Source organism: Argiope bruennichi, chromosome 9, assembly GCF_947563725.1.
Source record: "Argiope bruennichi chromosome 9, qqArgBrue1.1, whole genome shotgun sequence".
Lineage (NCBI taxonomy): Eukaryota > Metazoa > Arthropoda > Arachnida > Araneae > Araneidae > Argiope > Argiope bruennichi.
In genome coordinates, this window is record NC_079159.1 from 103266404 (window position 1) to 103287301 (window position 20898).

The 20898-nt window shown below is 26.5% G+C and overlaps 1 protein-coding gene across 2 annotated transcripts in view; it reads left to right on the forward strand.

The window, feature by feature from the left end:
• The window catches only part of LOC129984515 (sodium/potassium-transporting ATPase subunit alpha-like), a 95206-nt gene that overhangs the window by 60156 nt on the left and 14152 nt on the right, over positions 1-20898 (forward strand). For both annotated transcript variants that reach the window (XM_056094409.1, XM_056094408.1), the window contains exons 8-16: positions 2441-2639; positions 7346-7457; positions 10962-11094; positions 11210-11402; positions 12900-13075; positions 13862-13998; positions 14642-14859; positions 17867-17968; positions 20457-20611. In XM_056094409.1, coding sequence (XP_055950384.1) covers positions 2441-2639; positions 7346-7457; positions 10962-11094; positions 11210-11402; positions 12900-13075; positions 13862-13998; positions 14642-14859; positions 17867-17968; positions 20457-20611 — 1425 coding nt within the window. The remainder of the gene's footprint in view (positions 1-2440; positions 2640-7345; positions 7458-10961; positions 11095-11209; positions 11403-12899; positions 13076-13861; positions 13999-14641; positions 14860-17866; positions 17969-20456; positions 20612-20898) is intronic.

Sequence of the window (20898 nt, forward strand, 5' to 3'; positions counted from 1 at the left end):
TTTTTTTTGCTAATTTTTTATTTATTTATTTTGTACTTTCATGATTTATTTTACAAAAAGGAAGGATTAGAGCAGCGTATATTGGAAAAATGGGGTAGTCGAGTTTTTACCAAGAGTTGAGGTCAGATTTATCTTGTGCTTGTAAATAAAATTTCTGATTCATTTGATGTAATGATTACGATAGAATTTTTAAGTTATATATAAAACATTGATTTTATCATAATTTACATTTTTCTAAGAAGAAAACCTGCTTCTTTTATATACGATGTTTTATATGAATAGAATAGGTTTAAAAATAAATAAATAAAAAAAACATAGATTTTTTTTTTTTTTTTTTTTTTTTTTTGCTGAAGATACATTGCACCTGAAATTCAACTACAGTACACTCCCGATTATCCGCGGAATTGGGTGGCGCGGCCGCCGCGGATAACAAAAATCGCGGGTAATCCGAAAAAAGCTAAAAACGGGTATAGCAAAAGAGAAAAGTCCTTCCAACTTTGAAAAATCGTTTTATGTACAATAAAACTTAAAATAAACAGCAGGAAATGTTTAACTAACGCTTAATATTTTAGTATATCACTCAAAACTAACCTAAAATACATTTTGTTAATGAAAACAGAAAAGTGCTTTGTACTTACGAGAGGCGTCAAGGATACACAGAAAAATTAATATATATGTACTGTTTTAATACTGTAATGTATTATGTAATTACAAAAGGTTTATGTAATTACATTAGGTTTTTTATTTGATTCCCCCTCCTCTTTTTAGTAGAGCCAACAAAATAAGAATAATTTTACACCAATCTGTGGTCAAAATGCTGCTACATATGTGTTAATGTTCAAAAAAATGTATACATATGGTGAAGGATTAATATGCATAAGTTATTCTGTACATTACAAGTAGTTGAAAGGTAAAGAGACAAAAAATATTTTAATTGTTATTATTAAATTTTTATATGCTAAATAGTTTTGCAAGCACAGCTATTCTATTTTTAAATTTCCTGCCATTCACATATGTTAAACAATATATGTTTGATGTAGCTTTCTACCTCCCCCTCAGTCCTTCTAATTTCCGATTTATTTCTCCCAATTGCTGTCACCCCCCCCCCTCTGCGCTCCAAATGATTCCAGGTCTTTAGTATCTACTTCATCTAATAACTTTTCAAAGCTGCAGATTTTAATTTTGCCCACTTCTCCTATTTCTGACTTCCATGGTATGTAACTGAATCTATGTGTTTCATTGTGAATTGGGTTTATATTTTAATACTGAAACATTCCTAAATTAAAAAAATGATATAAAATAGAAATTTTATAGAATAAGATTTAGTCTTATTTTAGCAATTTTACTATAAGTAAAAAAAAATTGTTGCCCGTATATATGTTCCAAATCTTCTTCTAAACAACTGGACCAAAATTTGATCCTGTGATATTTTATATTAATATAATATTCAAATAATATTTTGCGTTCTTATAAAGACTTGACAAAGAATATTGTCAGCTTTTCAAAATTTAATTAAATATCTAATTAATCAAAAATTAAGCTTTTTTTTTCCTTTTTTTTTTTTTTTTTTTTTATCCATAGCAATATTGAAGGAATTTATCCCAGTAAAAATATTTTTACGCCATCTTAAAATTCAGAAGTTTACCTTTTCATGAGAGCAATTTAATTTCTTTGCAGTTTTTTCAATTGTTATAATTCTTTTTAAAAAAATTTATAATGTATGGTAAAAATCAGCAGTTGGAATTTTTAAAAATTGTGTGGTTCAAGTGATTAATTTATTTTATTTTTAATACAATTTTATTTAAAAAATATTTTAAAGATTAAAAGGCTTTATATAATGTAAGATATTACACAAAAATAGTTTTTCCATTAAAAACATTATATATGAAAAGGAAAAGGAAATAGTAACCATTGTCATAATTAATCGATGATCGGATGTGAAATAATTATAAATTATTTTAACATTTATTTTTTGCAAAACATATGTAATGCTTCAATTAAAAAAAATATTAACCTTTGATTCACAATATAAAATATTGTAACTGTACAAGATGTCAAAAGAGGATTGTCACTTTATTTTAAAAATAGAATACATTTTAAAATTCCATTTCATTGAATAGCATTTTTCCCCCCTTCTGAAGTATGAAAAGAAATTTTTTAGTTTAGAAAATTGTATTTTGCAGATTAAAAAAAAATCCTTTTTTTATTGTTTTTATTTTATTCTTAAGATTACATTTGTACTTAAATGAAAATATTAAAAAATTAAAAATTGCAATATTCAAAAATTGGAAATAATTTTTATTAATTTAATTTCGAATATTGTTTCATTGCTTATAAATTATGTTTAAATGTGCTTCATTGTATTTATGTTGTAATTTAAATAACTTTGTTGAAAGAAGTTATTCTATACTTTAAATTTAAACTGTGTTTTTATTTTTAGGTATGCCTGACCTTAACTGCCAAACGAATGGCTTCCAAGAACTGCCTTGTGAAAAATTTGGAAGCAGTAGAAACATTGGGGTCTACATCTACAATTTGTTCTGATAAAACAGGGACCTTAACTCAGAATAGAATGACAGTTGCTCATATGTGGTTTGATAACCAAATCATTGAAGCTGATACCACTGAAGATCAGTCAGGTAAGATTAGTAAATGACATGGTGAATAATGATTTATTTTGATGAAAAATTTTGAATTAACTCTATATTTACTTTACTGTTTTGATGTCTCAATTTTAATTTACTTTGTACAAATTGCTTAAAACAGTAATTCTCAACTTTTTTTTTTTTTTTTTTTTGCAACACACTTTTAACAATTTCAAAATTTGGCGGCACACAAAGAAAAGATAAGTTTAAAAGTTGTTTACTTACCTATAATACACTGTGTAAAATAGTTTATGATAATAATTTTGAATGTAAAATAAAATAATATAATATGTAATATAAAAACCACAGCACATTTATTAAGGGATTAATTACAAGGTAATAATAAGAATACTTTTAATGAAAAATTTGTGCTTGATGTTTTTTGATAATTTTATTTATATTTGGTTATAAAAAGGACAATGCTACTCTCATATCATCATCTACATTTAACAGTCTGGATTTTTTTTTTCTCGTTTTTATGTTGGTTAATACTGAAAATTCGAATTCACACACATAAGATGTGGAAAATTGTAATAATATTTTTAAAGCTTTTTTGGCTATCATGGGATAATCACATCTAATGTTAATCTAAAATAAATTAATTGATTCTTCCAAAAATTTTAAAATTAAATCTCGATTATTAGAAAGCGAAATTAGTTCTTCCTCTTCATTCATAGTTAATTCAAATACAGAAGTGTTAGTTATCACAAATAGATTACAAACCCAATCAAATTTTTTATATCTAAATTTGGGAAATAAGGAATAATTCTCTCCTCTATTGTCAAATGGTCAATAACAATTTTATGTTATTATTTTTTTTAGAAAAATTTTTTTAACTGTTGTAAAAACAACTATTTTCTTTTACAGTGTACTTTTCTTTAATTTAAGCAAACTTTACTCGTAATTAAAAAAAGTAAGCATTATAATTTTTACTATATACATTTCTAAAATTTGGCGGCACAATGGTTGAGAATCACTGGCTTAAAATATTGTAACATAAATAATGTATAAATACCAAAGTTTATATTTCTTTGAATTCGTAAGCATACAGAAGAAAATATATAATATGTGGAAAACTTTTGTTATGAAGAATATTTAATAGAAAATCTGATTTGGTTTTCATTAAACTTTAATTTCATACAATCTACTATTAATTTTATAACTTTTCATTAACTACATACTTTATTTTATTGTAATTAGTTGTAAGTTGTTATCATTTAAATGATAAAGTTTTTGAATTTTACTAAAAAATTGGAAACTATTGCCCAGCATTTATGTTTTTGCAACAAGTAATGTCGCTAAATATTTATTTTCCAATTTCTGATTAATTTTAAGAACAGTTATGCTTAAATGGTTACTTATAACAGAAGCTCTCTTTTATTTATGTGTATTCTATAGTTGTAGAATTTTTCTTAATTAAGTTAGCATTTAATAATAACTTTTCAATATAATATGGAATTTTAAAAATCAGTTCGAATTATGATTTGCTCATGCACATTGTTTACAAAATTGTAAATAATTATAATTGTAGTAAGATATTACTCTACCATATCAATTGTTAATAAATAATCTGTCAATAATTTTCATGAGAGAGCTCACTGTGCATATTTAAATACTTTGTTTTTAAAAATGCATCTGTTAAAAATCAAAATGGATGTTTTATGTCCAGTGTCCTCATGTGAATATATAACACTCCAAAAAAAAAAAAAAACCTGGTGTATAAATTAATCCTTACAACTTCTTTTCTAATCTAACACTAATTTCCTTTTCTGTCAAACATTTTTATGCATTTCATTAAATTAATAAACTTTTTTTTGCACTTTTTAAAGGCTCCTATTACATCAATTGTCTTTTGCAAGAGAAATTACCCTAAATGTTTGCATGAACTTCCAGCTGTTTGTGATCTGTAAATCACTTGTGCTTTCCTTTTCAGTGTATACCCCTTTGTGCATTCTGTGAAATCCATCTGTTCACTTTCCCTGCATATTTTACATTTCCTTCCTCTGTACTTTTAGCTTACTATTTATTGCTATTAATGCTATTCTTATTAGCTCTATTTGGTGTTTTTTGCTTAATTCTTTTAAAATATTTTTAGAACTTGTCTTCAGACATCTTTACTATGTTATGAGGGATTCATATCCAGCTCTGGTCCAATCACACAGTTGGTATATCACATATATAAGTTAATGAGTTCGTCCATCATCTTAGAGGTATTAACAATAGGGCATCTGGATATACCATTCATCCTACTGAAATTGTATAACATCTTTTCCACCAATAATAGCATTGAAATTTTAGATATGGAATTACTCTATCACATTAACTAGCTTTCACTGAACATACAATGCACCCAGGAGATGTTTTATTAATACTGGCATATAATATTTGCATGCCTGCAGTCTATTGTAAAAGAATTAGCCTGTGAAAAATTGCGGGAAAGAAAGAAATGAATGAATGCATGAATTATTTAGTCTTGCTTTTTTTAATGCAGTTAAATTAGTAGAAAGTTCACCAGCATGTATATATATATATATATATATATATATATATATAAAATTTTTTTGGCATCTGCTTATGAATGTGTAATAAAGTAATGCATATCCTTTTTATTACAGTAATATTTTTTTAATAGAATTTCAATATTTTTTTTTATAAAAATAAGGAAACAACATTGTTTTTATTGGAGAAAAAAAAAGTAACCAGTGCTGTAGAAAAATAACATTGCATGTGTTTTCATTAACAAGGAAAAAAAATTAGTGAAATTTAGAAGCACAGTGTTTGCAAAGTTTAGTGAATTGATTAGCCTTTGGAGAATGTGCAGATTTGATAGAGAAATCTTATAGTGAAATATTTTCTTAATGTGTTATTATTTTTCATATTGTAGATTAGACTTGAACAAAAATAGTAAGGAATTGTAGAACTGATTATATTAATTTTAATGTTGTTAGATGGTTTCAACAACCTGCTGCTAATAAAATATTTATTATTTGGTTTCCTTAAATTGCTGTGTTTCATTATGGAGATGAAAAATAAATTAAAGAAACGTTTATTTTAGAGTTAATTTTTTTGGTAGATTTTTCATCATTAGTAACTCAGTAGAAGTTTTTATAATATATGCTTTGAATTACAGAAAAGAAAAATTACTGCTGCCCTTATGTTACTTCTTGTTTTTTAATCAGATAAAAATTATCTTGTTGTATTTAAGTAAGAAGAAAAAAATTGGAAATAATTGAAAATTTTATTTATATATTTCTAGTAGTATTATGAATTTTAAGCTGTAGAATAAGGAATTTCTTCCATTTAATGTGAAGAATAGGTATAATTCAATCACTTTTGCATTTGAGCCTCAGAAAATGAGAAGAAAATATGGTGTTCCCCATTTCTTAGTTAAGATCACAAAGCAGTTTGCTGCTGGTGTTTATATCTAGGAGCCATCATTTGATTTAATTATTCTGCAGGGGTGTTTGTGCTCCGGGGAAACCCCGGAATTCCGGGGATTTTGAACTTCGATACCCGGAAATTCCGGGGATCGTCGTTCAAAAGGAAGTAGGAATAATAATTAATTATTTATTTTGATCTGGGTAATTTTGTTTGATTTGAAAGCAGAAAACGCAAGGTCAGTGTGTGTGGTGAAAACTTTTCCTTTCTTTCACCAAAGGCAGTGATAATGCGGGAAAAGGGGGGAAAAACTTCTTTTTTGTTCTTTCCTTATTTCGAGTTATGACTCATTCCCCCGGTTCTCGGACATTCTCTTCTGGATTCTTTTCGGCAAGTAGGCGCGGCAGAAAAAAAAGGGAGAGACTTCGTTCGACCAGATGTGCGATCACGTGACCTGGGTTCAAAGGTCTTAATTTTGCAAAAAAAGTAATTCATTGAACTTTTATAATTAGGTCATTCAATACTTCATAATTGTAATTTTTCATTTCTCCCCCCCCCCCTTCTCGAAAATCCAAAATGTCGGTAGTAAGTCCGTAAAAGTTTCAGGGGATTTTTTGGGGTCCCACAAACACCCCTGATTCTGCGAAACTGTCATGTTTTTAATGCTAAACATAAGATACTACAAGAATTAATTTTTTCCCCCACAATATACCATAATTTTCCATATAATTAATACTAAACAAATTCATTCATAAAAATTTTGTAAATTGTGAGAATTAATATCATTGATGTATGTTTTCCAGAATGCTAAATCTTGGTTTATGAATATGACGTGTAGATGAATTTCAATTCAGACAATTTTTATAATTTATTAAATCTTAACACAGTCTCCATTAAAGAAACTTTTAATGCTCACTTCTGAATTCAAGGTGCAAATTTCTAATTTTTGGGGGGAATGCTCTATGTGATTAATGAGGAGGCTTCTTTAATAGCTTTGATTGTTAGTGTATTCAGTATCTTATATAGGTATTTTAATTTGCTTATTTTATTAATTTGTAGTTGATTTGATAATTTAAAATTAGTTTTTGTTTTAAAATATAATTTTATTTTAAATATGTGTATTCCCATTTTAAAATTGTAGCATTCTCATTAGTTCCTAAAAGCTTTTTACCACCTTCTCTTTTATTTTTATTATTTTGAGATTAGTAATAACTTTTATGTGAATTAAAGGAAATGCTTACACTGCTTTAAAGAAGCTGATATTTGGACCAAGATTTATTTGACATTTTTCTTTAGACTAATATTTAAAAATAATTTTTCAGGACTGCAATATGACAAAACATCATCAGGCTGGAAAGCTCTGTCTCGTGTTGCTCGTTTGTGTAGTAGAGCAGAGTTTAAACCTGGTCAAGAGAATGTTCCTATTCTGAAACGGTAAATTTATTTATTTATTCATTTGTTTTCTAATGTGATTTTATCTTTCTTGTAATATAGTAATTGCATTTTTATTCTGTATAGTATATCGTATTTTACACACCATTCTGTAACTTAACTTGTTTTATGTGTGTATGTACGGAATTTTACAATCAATTTTTCATTCATTTTCTGAACCTATTTGCAAGATATGATGACTATGATACTGTTTAGTATTCTGAATGTAGGCCCAATATCTTGAATATACCATAAAAATGTTGTGTGGCATTTTATGCTAATAGGGAATACTGTAGAATTTGGAAATCATGAATATGTGTGTTTTCTTGATGTCAGTACATCAATTTAATATTTTCAGGGTATAATTGTTAGTTAATTGATAGATTAAATAAATTTTTGATTTTGTTTAAGCAATACTATTAGGCTCCTTAAATCGGCTATTTTGCCCTGCTTGTAGGAAACTGTTTAATCTTATGCTAGAAAATGAAAAATAATTATGAAGGTTTTAAAGTAGTGTTTGTTTAAATGCTTAAACTTTTTTTAAAAATATCCATGATATTACACCTTTTATAATACTTATAATTTAAGTAGGCATAAGAAGAAATAACTTTGTTTTGCATGAAATATTCTTATCTTAAAATATTATAAAAACCTTTTTGGAACAATGTATTTTGTGTGTGTGTTTTATCTATGAACATTATCATTTCATTACGAAAACCAACATTTATTCTTAGTTCCCAACTGAGATTGCTTATCTTTTAAAAGTTTAGTATTGACAATTTACATAATACTTGAGTATATGTTACAGTTAGTTTATTTATTCAGTGGTATATTGTATATTGTGGCAGTTCTGTAACCAACCTTACATTGTATATTAAACCTTCCAGTATAGCATAAAGCGGCTTAGTAGTATAGCATATGCTTTTGGCGATTCTTATATTCAGAAGTAGTTGAAAAAGTGCTGTATCTACATCAGTCAATATTCCCAGATAATTATGTTTTTATCTCTCAATAGTTCTAGAAAACTTAAATTTCCTCAAAAAATAATTTTTTATTAAAAATAAAAAAATTAATAAGTGCTTTTAGTTGTCTTTCTTTCATTCCTTACATTTATTTATAATGAATTCCTAGTATTTTGCATTGGTTCCTATCCTTCACAAATAATGAAGAATGCATATGCTTTGTTACAGCAGTAGAATTTTTTTTTATTAATAAGTTTCTTTATGTAAAATGCTTTATCATGTGAGAACATGATGTTGTTTTGGTTTGAGGTTTTTGAAGCCTCAAAATGCTTAGGCAACAATTTGAGGCATCAATTTTTTGCTTTTAGGGTTATTAGAAAATAATGCAGAAAGTTGTCACATTTGGTGATTTATCGCCAAATAAAGTTACAACTTGATTTCCAAATTACATTCTCTGAATTCTTACGAATTGTCTTAATTAATTTAAGTCATTAACCAGTTTAAACGAATTTGAAACAATCACAAGACTATCAGGGTACACATGCGTCAATATTAAAATAAACGATGGATTTTTTCTTTCTTTCTTCCCCCCCCCCCTCCCCATCTCAAAATTGGGTGAGCTCCAAAACTTTGTTTGCCAGCTAGAAAAATTGAAAATGAAAGTTTAAAAAAATTATATATAGGGATAGAGACCGATAGAGTAGTCTCTTGATTGTTTCAAACCAGTTAATGACTTAAATTAAGACAGATAATGACTTAAAAAATAATAATGTTCTCACATGATAACTTAAAATTTGCAATCATAGATTTCATTTTTATTTTTAATTTTTTTCAAATCTTCTTCCTTCAGGTTTACTGTTTCATAAAATTTCTGAAACTAAATAATTCTGTTCATAGAGTTGTAGTGGTTAAATATCCTTAAAGACTTCTCAGCAGGTGATGAAAATAATCAACAAAACTTTCTCAAAGTCAGACAGGAACAGAAAAAATTGAATCTAAGCACATTTTTCTAGAACAAAAAACTTTTTTCTATCTTATTTTTCTTTTCATTACGTCTCTCCTTAATATTAAAAGCATTAAAAGAAATGCTATTAGATTATAATGGGGTGGCTTCAGATTTCAGTGTAAGCAGTTGTGCTATGAGATTCACAGTAAATTGATTTAAAAATATTATTAGCCTTATTACTGATTTTAAGAATTATGTAAGGACTACAACATTTGTGCACATTTTTAACTATTAAAATCAGTATTAAAGAAAGTACAATTAATTATTTATATGTAATAGATTGAAATATTAATTTTTTTATCCAATTTTATATATTTTACTTGATAGGCACATAAAATAATTTTTTATTATATTTTTAATTGTTTGAAGTTTATTATTTATCTTCAATAATAATTTAATGATTTTATTAGAAATTAGGAAATTGTTTTATTAAATTACTATTGTTAATTTTTCAAGAATTTTATTACTTAGTCATTTTTTATGATATATATATTTAAAAAATAGATTTAAAATGTGTATATTTTTAGTGTTTCAAAAAAATATCTCCAATATTGGGTGTGTTTTTTTTTATAAATCTTTTAATTCATTGAATTAAAAATGTTATAAAAGGTGAAATATAATTAATCAGTTATTAAATGAAGAATCTTAAGAGTGTGAGCATTATCTGTTACCCCACTATTTGGAGAAATAAAGAGCCTATTGAAATTCTCAATTGATATATTTTTTCCCCTTTTGGAATTAAGGAATATTTCAAGACCTTAGCCCATATAATTTGACTTTTAAAAAATTGGTTCCTAAATTCTATAATATGAAGAGTATCCAGAAACAAAGGTCTGTTAAGCAATTAAAACAAAAGGAAATAATTTGTAGAAAAATGCTTTTCTTGCATAATGTACTATAATGCTTAGGTTATTTTTCAACATATTTGCTAACATTATAAAAGCATTTATCTTGGCTTTTGTGTGCCTTGTCTGAGATAAATACCACCTATAATGATGAAGTGAATGGGAAATTTGAGATAAAGGCATTGACAGTGTTAGTGGGAATTTTAAGTTTTCCTTGATCTTCTCTTCAATTTCTGTAAGAAAATCATTATTGATTAGAGAGTAGTGTCCAATTCGTTCATCATCATGAATATTTTCATGCCTTGAAACTTTACACCCACCTCTTTGATTTCAAATTTTAAGTGGTTGAGTATTTTGAGCAGGATGACCGAATGTCACTCTGGATATTCAATTTTTTTAAATATTTTTTAAATGCCTTACATTGAGCCAACATATTACTCAGCGATCTAAAAATGATTAGTTGTTCAATGAGCCTGCATAGGAGCAATTGTGAAGTTATGAATACAGCTGTTCATTGGCAAAAGTTGAAAAGTTAGTTTCTGGATATTCTTTGTATTTATAAGACTAAATTTTGAATTAAATAAAAAATATGATAAAAAATAAAAAGAGTTTTTTTTTTTTCACTTGAATAAAAGTTTCTTTTTAACAAGTATTTTTATTAAACTTGTCTTAAATCAGTTTAACATTCTTACAGTGAGTGCAATGGAGATGCATCAGAATCTGCTATATTGAAGTGTATGGAGTTGGCTACATCTAATGTTATGCAATATAGAGAAAATAACCCTAAAGTTTGTGAAATACCATTTAATTCTACAAACAAATATCATGTAAGTTATCAACTTTTTAGTGATTTAAATGCTTATTTTAAAGAGAATGATTTTAAAACTTTGAATCGATTATTTGAAATAAACCAATGATGTCTGTACATTTTTCCTTTAATAGGTGACAATCCATGAAACTGATGACTCAAACAATCCTAGTTATTTACTTTGCATGAAAGGTGCACCCGAGAGAGTCTTGGATCGCTGTTCTACTATTTATATCAATGGCAAGGAAAAAGTTTTAGATGATGAAATGAAAGAGGCCTTCAATAATGCATATTTAGAGTTGGGTGGTTTAGGAGAGCGTGTCATAGGTAAACTAATTATTTCGTTTTCTTCTAACTCTCAAATTTTTATATACTTCCTCCCCCCTTTAAATTTGCCTAACTTTTGTATTTATTATTATTATTATTATTTTGTAATGCATGAGATCTACAAAATAATAGAAATATTATAAGAATATAATAGAAAAGGGTTAATTCTACCTATAATGCCAAATCATAGCACTTTTCAGCTTTAGGTTATCTTACGCTGCACCATTTCTCATAAAGAAGAAAAGTAGGTCAGTGTGTTTTCTAACACTATCAATTATAATTCAGTTGTGTTTTAACTTGGTATTAATGAATAATTGTGCCATTAAAAATATTCATTTTAGTATCCTGTTTTTTTAAACCATGGGTAAACTGTTTTTATTTTGTACATAAAACATTATCATTTGGATATATGAATGGTATGGAGTGTTACTTTATGGGCATTGAATGATAGGACCATTCTCAATAGCTGCATAATCTTTGCTTTTTATCCTACTTTATCAGATGATAATACAAAAACTATGTATAATTTTCCAGAAAAGACAGAGAAATGCCTGTATTTATTATTAAAAGAAGATATTTTATACTCTTAACTTCTGCCAGAATTCTTCGCTCTTTAGTCTACCCTAAGATCGAAAAAAAATTAATGCAGATTGATTTTAAACTGATCAGATAGGATTTTTATTTATTGGGCTACCATGTCTCTTTCTTTTTTCCCCAGATTTGCTCAAATACTTTTCTTATACAAATAATTTAAATATGGCAGCTTTATAATAAATATTTTAATAATTATTTATTTCCTTTTACATTGAATGAGTTGAGAAAGGATTCTGTATGTCCAATTGGTTCAACAAGTTTGTTTGTTTCCATTGTCATCTTGATTGGTTAAATATTATCTTATTATTTAATTATTATTATTATTATTTGTTAATATTAAAAAAACTCTCCCAGTTTTTATCACTGAGCTGTTCTTTTATAATTTTTCCTTGCAGATTATTATTTGGTATACTGCCTTAATAATTGCAGTTGAATCTTTTCCCATAACATTTCTTCACTATCATTGCCACCAATAGTTTTTTTCGTTCAGATATTCTATCACTTTTTTTTCCCATTCACCTGAACATAAATATTGCATAATAAATACATTTGTACATAACATTTAACATATTATCGATGCAAATTTATTTGAATAGCTGTAGCATCTACAACCTTTTATTTTCTTTTTTTAGCACAAGATAAAGTTTTTATTTCTTTAAGTGTAACATTTCCAAGATTTTAGTTTAAATTTAGAAAATTAGACTTTTTGTTCTATCAAGGTAGTTGCCATGTTCACATTCTTCTTACATGTTTATAAATGCCTGATAACAAATTTTTAAAAGCTAAATTCTTATAATTGAAATATGATCGAATAATTCTTTCAAATGGTATAAATAAATATGTAAGAATTTTAATTTAGTTGTACTTTCACATTCTTTTACAACTGAGCAAAATTACTTTTAGGATTCTGTGATTTCATCCTGCCTCCTGAAAAATTTCCACCTGGTTATCCATTTGATGCTGATGAGCAGAATTTTCCCTTGGATGGCTTACGATTTTTAGGCTTAGTTTCCATGATTGATCCCCCTCGAGCTGCTGTCCCTGATGCTGTTGCCAAATGTCGCAGCGCTGGAATCAAAGTAAATATTTGTACTTTTTCTAATCTTTTTCCTTTCTTTCTTTTTTTCTTCTTCTTTTTTTTTTTTTACATTCTTCATTATTCTAAAATGCTATGTTTTAAATAAAGAAGAACCCCCCCCCCCCGTTACTTTTTCTTTTAAATCCCTCATTAATATCATTCATCATTCTTTAATATCATATCATTAATATCATTCATCATTCTTTAATATCATATCATTAATATCATTCATCATTCTTTTAGACTGAATCAGAAAGTTACATTGATCATTGGATAGTATTGGAATTTTAAAAATAAAGTATTTGAATTAAACTGTGCAGAATGGTTTTAATAGGATTAAATCATCAAAATATAACTATTACTTAGTCCCCCCTCCCCCCCCCTTTTTTTTTCTATTTTTAGAGTCATGTAAGGAAGCAGTTTCTCATAAGCATTTGTTTTTATGTTTAACTATTATGAAGCTATTTAAATCAAATGAAAAAAAATGTGACTGCAATGAAACAAAAACAAAAGAGAACTGATTAAAATAAGTCAAGAACAATAAAGAGGGTTTTTTTTTTTTTTCTCTTTCTTTCTAATCATAGACTATACTCTAGCTTTAGTCCTTTAAAATGCTGAAGCATCTGTTTGATTATATCATTATATAAATAATTATCAATTTAAGGAAGTATAAAATGTATTAATTGGTTTTTGATTTGTTTTGATTTTGCTGTTAATTAATGTTAATAACGATATAATATTTAGTGTCTTTGAGTTGTTTAAGAATTTTTTCTTTGTATTTGTTTAGGTTATTATGGTTACTGGTGATCATCCAATCACTGCCAAAGCTATAGCTAAAGCTGTAGGAATCATTTCTGAGGGCAATGAAACTGTTGAAGATATTGCTCAGAGGCTAAATATTCCAATTGATGATGTGAATCCTAAGTAAATATTAATTATCTTTCCAAATTTTCACTCAAATATCTGTAATTTATGACAATTCAAGTATTTATAGAAGACAGAATAAGATATAACATAAAATCTTTTATAGATAAATTGAAAGAGCTGTGTTTTTCTCTATGTAATGAAACAAAATTATGAAATGTTATTTTAGTCATGTTATTTTAAACACTGTGCTGATGTGCTTGGCCCTGATTAATTTTCTATACAGTCTAACAAACCAAATATTGAAACTTTTTATTCAGGAATAAAACAAATTAAAAATAAATAAATCCCTTTGTTTATTATTAAATTTTTATGGCAATTATTAAATAGTTAATAGTTTGCTGTCATATCATTATGTACCTTTGACTATTTATTGTAGTGCTCTCAAGAAACCTAATATAAGAAACAATCAGTTTCTTATCATAATTTTGAAACATTGTTTCTTATAATTAGCTACTTGAGGGTGCTATAGTAAGTTAAGTAGGTAGGGTTACATGATGAAATAACAGTTGTTCCTACATGATTGCCACGTAAATCATTTATTTCTATGTAATGTTTTCAATATTTCGTTTGTTGAAAAATCGTAAAAATAAATATTATTATATGAATTAATTTAATTGAATTTTTCTGATTTTTTTTCCAGCGATGCTAAAGCAGCTGTTATTCATGGATCTGAATTGAGAGATATGACACATGATCAAATTGATGATATTTTACGTAACCATACAGAAATAGTATTTGCCAGGACATCTCCACAACAGAAGTTAATCATTGTTGAAGGTTGCCAGAGGCAAGGTGCTATAGTAGCTGTGACTGGTGATGGTGTGAATGATTCTCCTGCCTTGAAGAAAGCTGACATCGGTAATACTTTTTTAAACTATATTTATTGAATGAATTAATTGCAAAATAATTTGAGAAAAGAATGTGATTTGGCAATCTGGAAGGTAGCAAACAAAGTTATTTTTATAAAAATAACTTCATTTACAAATGAAATATTAAGCCAGAATAAATCAGTGTCCAGTTTTTATTAAATCAAGCTATGTATTATAGAAATACAGAAATAGAAATTTTAAAACCAAAGAATAAGAAATGTATTGAGTTGTTTTATACTCATCGGCAGTGTAATTTTATTAATTGGGATGCTAAACAGAAATTGTAGATTGTTTCATTTAGGATCTTTACATTTCAAATAAAACTTAAATTGAACCAACAAAATTGTGTTTAATGCAATTGATGGAAATATTTTTGATGCTGTCAGTTAATAGTTTATTAAAAATAAATAATATTTAATGACACATTTAAAGCACTGTATTGGTTTATGGTTCCTTTTATTAGTGCTCTTAAAAATATTTGTGACTGACTATATTACTATTATTTATTATTATGCATTTTATTTTAGAATAGAAAACGTTTAACGAAGTATAAAAACAAATCTTTATTAATGTCAACAAAACATAACTTTCCCTGAGCTAAAAAAAAAATTAAATCTATACTTATAATAAAGCTCAATGTGTGTGTGTGTGTGTGTTGGCGCTCTACAGGCCAGACCATTCAACCTACAGCTACCAAATTTGGCACGTGTATACCTTGGGGGCCGGGAATGTGCACCTGGGGGTTATTTTTTCGAATTTTTAATCAGAATTTTATTTATTTAAAAATTAAGCGAAATTTTGGCGTGTTTCTGCTATAATTTCCAAAAATATTACCGCACAAAAAAGATTTTTACATGAAGTTAAAGATCGAAAATTTATCTTTTAAATGATACCAATGTTTTAATCTTAAAATTAAATTTCTATTTTTAATGAATTTTTAAATAAATATTTTAACTATATTTTTCAACAATTTTTTTCATACAAAATAAAAATAAAATTTAAGCTGCACGAGCACGTTTCGCATTCATAGAAAAAAATTAGCTTTTTTCAAAGTGTTCCCATCACATTGATTGCAGCTCCAATTAAAAATAAATCTTTTTGGAAATGAAATCTGCAAAAATATGATTTTCGGCACGTGTCTGTAGGAAATGAAACAAATATGAAATATTAGTTTTTCTAATAAATAAATTCAAGAAAAATTATTTTATGATCTTTTACACTCTCTATATTATTAATCCAATAAATCAGTTTTATTTTATGGCAAGTTTTGTTTAATATGAACAAGATATCCATTCAAATCAGGGCCACACACTAATTTGTAAACCTTTAGTTAGACACTGATCTGCTAAAATGGTCTAAATGGAAAATGATTATATTTTATGTAACTTGATTCAATAAAGGCTCTAATAAATAACGAATTTTTGATTTTACATAAAGCTTCTGCTGTGGAAAACACGATTAACAAAATGTTTTTGAAACACTAATATTTTAAATAAAGAGAGTTAATTTCCAATCAACTAAATCAATCACTTAAACTGACTGATTTATGAAAATTTGAATATCACTATTCAATAAAAAAAAAAGGATAATTTTAGATTTTCCATCGATCATTTCAAAGAAATACGCCAATCAGAGTGCAGGTTTCTCAAGATTAATTGGCCTAAGATTATGAAAACGTTGAGTTTTTCTAAATTTTTAACATTCAAAACTTCATAAATCAGTCTTAGTTGATCGTTGAAAATAGAAACATTCATTCATTTATTTAAAATTTGGTGTGTCCAGAATATTTCTCAGAATATGATACCTTACTGCATTAAATTTAGACTTCATAATTTTTGAAATATATTTATAGGCCGGAACAAAATATTATTATTGATTTCATTTCAATCCTTTTGAAAGCAAAGCTAAAAACTGAATTTTATGCTGAATCTGAGAAATTTTTGTTGAATTATTCTCCGATAAATTACATAAATTATGAAAAACATTTTGTAGCTCACATAAAACTTACATACCGAGCGATTCTGTTTGCAATACTCATATTCAATAATAATAATAATAAATAAATAACAATAAAGATGATAAATAAAATAAAACGCTTGGTTTTATTAAAAAATATCTTTATATTAATTGCAATTTCATTATTTCCACTTTAAATTAAAGTTGAAGTTTTACCGGAAATGACAACAAATTAGCAAAATATATATAGTAAATTGAACGAAACGATCCAAACAACAGTATAAGTTTGGTATGACTGTCAAAATTTAAAAATTAAAAATGTTTTGTTTGAGAATCTATTAAGAGACCAGTTACTTAAAATATTTAATTGAAAATTGTAGCATTCTGTAATACTGACGAACAGGCTGGTCGCCAAAGGCGGCTAGTATAGTAATAAATTAAGAATTTTAAAAAGGATACCTTAAGCATCAAAATATTATTTGGACTACATTTCAAAATAAGGGTTGCAAAACACAAAGGAGGGAATTTTTTAATTTTGTATTTGCTAAGCACTAGGTGAGTTTAATCCAAATTTAAACGCTTCATATATATATATATATTTCTCTTAATACTAAACACTGCATGCTACAAATAGATGCACTCTTAAAATTAACAAAACATTAATTTTAATTCTGAGATACTTTTGAACTTATTTTACAATTCATAGATTAATGATACCACTAATATGAAAAGGTTGGTCTTACATGAAAGATATAAAATTGAACATTAACATGTATGCCTTAACTTGTATTGTGTCTATGGAATGTAGAAGGTTTTTAATTAAAGCTCATTTGCAATACCACAAAAAATTATTATTATTTATTTTATGACAAATAATTATTTTTAATTAATCTGGATAGTTAAAAATCTGCATTTATTTGTAATTTTAGATTGTGTTAAATTAAATGTTAGAAATTTGACACTTTAAAAAATTTTAATCATTATTTGGAACTTTTTATGATTATTAAAAAAATGATTGTTTTCATAATAATTGTTTGCAGGTGTTGCCATGGGTATTGCTGGAAGTGATGTGAGTAAACAAGCAGCAGATATGATTCTCTTAGATGATAACTTCGCCTCAATTGTTACTGGAGTTGAAGAAGGTTGGAATATTTTTTTATGAACCTATAGTCAGTGACAAGTCTTGCTTAGTTAAACTGTCTTAATTACAATTTGAATGTATTTAAAAATAATGTATAATGTTTTATGACATTAAAGAATTTCTTTCGATAATCCAAAAAATGATGACAGTAGATTCCTTGGTGCAAGATAGATTAAAACTGTTGGTGATAAGATACCACGGGCTAAATGGTCTTTTGAATGAGGATGGTTTCAAGTTTTAAAAACAGTAATCAGAGAACAATGGAAGAATTAAGGTGAGACAGCAGGGCATGTACCCTGGTTTCCTTTAAGAGGAGGTACAAAGTTGAAGAATCAGTGAGCTGTATTTAAGAGAAAATATGTTTATTTTAAGCTCAGTTTTTGAAGTTTTTAAAATTAAAATGCCTTAATCAAATACGGGAAAATATAAAAGATATTGTGTTCGTTATAATTTGATAAACTGTACTTTTCTTAGATAAATTTCTAAAAACAAAGTTGCAAATAATTTTATGTTCAGATGTTATGTTCTTATGTTATAATGATCAAACCCCCATATTGAAAGGAGATGCTGAGTATGCTCCTTTTTAAAGATTTGTATTTTAGTGAGGGGGAATGTATAATTGACCGCTGACTATATACTAATTAACTTCACAGGGTATCTCTAGGCTTTTCTAGGTATGCATGGAAATAAAATGTTATGGCACGCATATTTCTGCTGACTGGATATTGCTTTATTTTGATGTTCATGTCATAAGAGTATCCTGTTTTCAAACAGCAGAAAAGCAAAAGAAATATTGTTTGTTAAAGTATGAAAAGAATCTGTTCCAAGTTATCAATATTCAGTTCCTATAGACTAAAAATATAGTATATAATTTTTTTCATTATTATTCATATTTTAGTGTTATTTTCAATGAATGATGTAATCCTTATTCAGATTTTTTTTAAGTACGAGAACAGTGAGAGACATGTTTTAGAATTTTGAAACTGTATCAAAATTTTATTGCGAAAAACAAACTGAATTTGATATCTAATTTTTTTCAGTAGTTAAAATTATAGGGTATTTAATATCTTAACAAATTTAGCAAAGTTTATTAAAAAAATTTAGGATTAAAAATTATTAATTTATAGAAATCTTTTATGTTTTTATCCTTACATTGCTTTTTAGATAACAGAATAGACTCTGTATAATGTTCACTGTGCGTTTATCTCTACTTTTGCTAAAAACAAATGAGTGCACATGTTTATCTAACTTTTGATACATTACTTGGTAAATCATTGAAAAATCACCAAATTTGATAAAATATACTTGAGATTCTGGAAATGTGCATCTCTAAATATCTTTTTTTTTTTTTTTTTTCAAAACATCAAATAAAATTTTGATTATGAAATAAGGTGACTTTTGATGTTTGGTGGTAGTAATTACTGAAAATATCACACAAAAATAATTTCAGCTCCATCATAAAATTATACAAATTATCTTTTTAATGACTAAAATTTAATTGTTGTACAGTTTTTCTATAATTTTAATGATTTTTTAAAAAATATTATTAAATATGATTTACAATAAATTTCTTTTCTTAATTTAAAATCAAAAGTACATCAATGTTTATAAACTCCTTAAATTTTTATTTTTCTTCTGCAAAAATAGATGATTATATCTCAATTTTTTTTAAAATCCAAAATCAAATCCACCCTTAAACTATGAAAAACATAAAAAGTTATTTTATACCTTATAAAGTTTTTCTTTCGTTTATGCATATATATTTTAAACTTACCATATTTTGTATTTCTGGGTTAGATTTTTTATAAATCATAGTTACTATGAATACATGAATTGTCTTGCTATAATTCTAAAGCTGTAAATTGTAGCTTTAATTTGTTACTCAATGAGACAACTAGATTTCATATATAGTTTCTAATCTTTAATATGTAGTTTTCATATGTAGTTTTATGATAATAAGTGCAATTATTATAATTAAATAAAAATAATTGAAATTAATGCAATTAATTTCTCAATGAATCCCTTTAATCACTGATGATAGCTACATCATATTAACTCATAATTGTTCCTTTTAATTATTGTTTAGGTTTATTTGTTGTTTGAACTTAAGCACTCTATTTCATAAAGTCTTTTTAGGAAGTGGAATGTATAGATTAAATTTTTTTTAAATGAAAGGGGTGGGGCTCTATTTTTTGGACTTGCCTTGGACCCTATTTTATGCAGAAATGCCTCTGTCAGAGAAACTATATTGAAATTTTCCTGGTATCTTTGTGTAAGGAATCTACTTGATAGTTTTCCCTAAAAATATTGAGTTCCTTCTATTGACATAAAATGTTGAAGTCATGTATTATCTTGATAATTTGATTTTATTATCTTAATATTTTATGCACTTTCATCTGTCACTGAATATAGTTGATTTGTTGTTTAAAAAAGAAATTGGTACTACTGAGATATTAACTTATGTACTGAATTTTGCTATTTTGTTCCAGGTCGACTTATCTTTGATAATTTGAAAAAATCTATAGCATATACATTAACTAGTAACATTCCAGAAATATCACCATTTTTACTGTTTATTTTGGCTGATATTCCTTTGCCGTTAGGAACTGTCACAATCTTGTGTATTGACTTGGGTACAGACATGGTAAGTTGGCTATTTATACAAATATGATTTTATCTTTTCACAAAAATAGGTTTAACTCTTTATGAGTGAAATACCCATGTTTTTTCTTAAATAGCTTAGTTTTGAAAATTCCCTTTCTCTATATCATTTGTTGTTGCCTTATTACGAATTACCATATGCATGGTATATATTGATTTGTATGTTACATTGTGGTTATTTCATCTAAAATGCATGTGCAATAATTACTATTAGTCTTAATATTTCCTTTTATATTATGTTTGCTTTATTTTAATTACTCATTTAATACT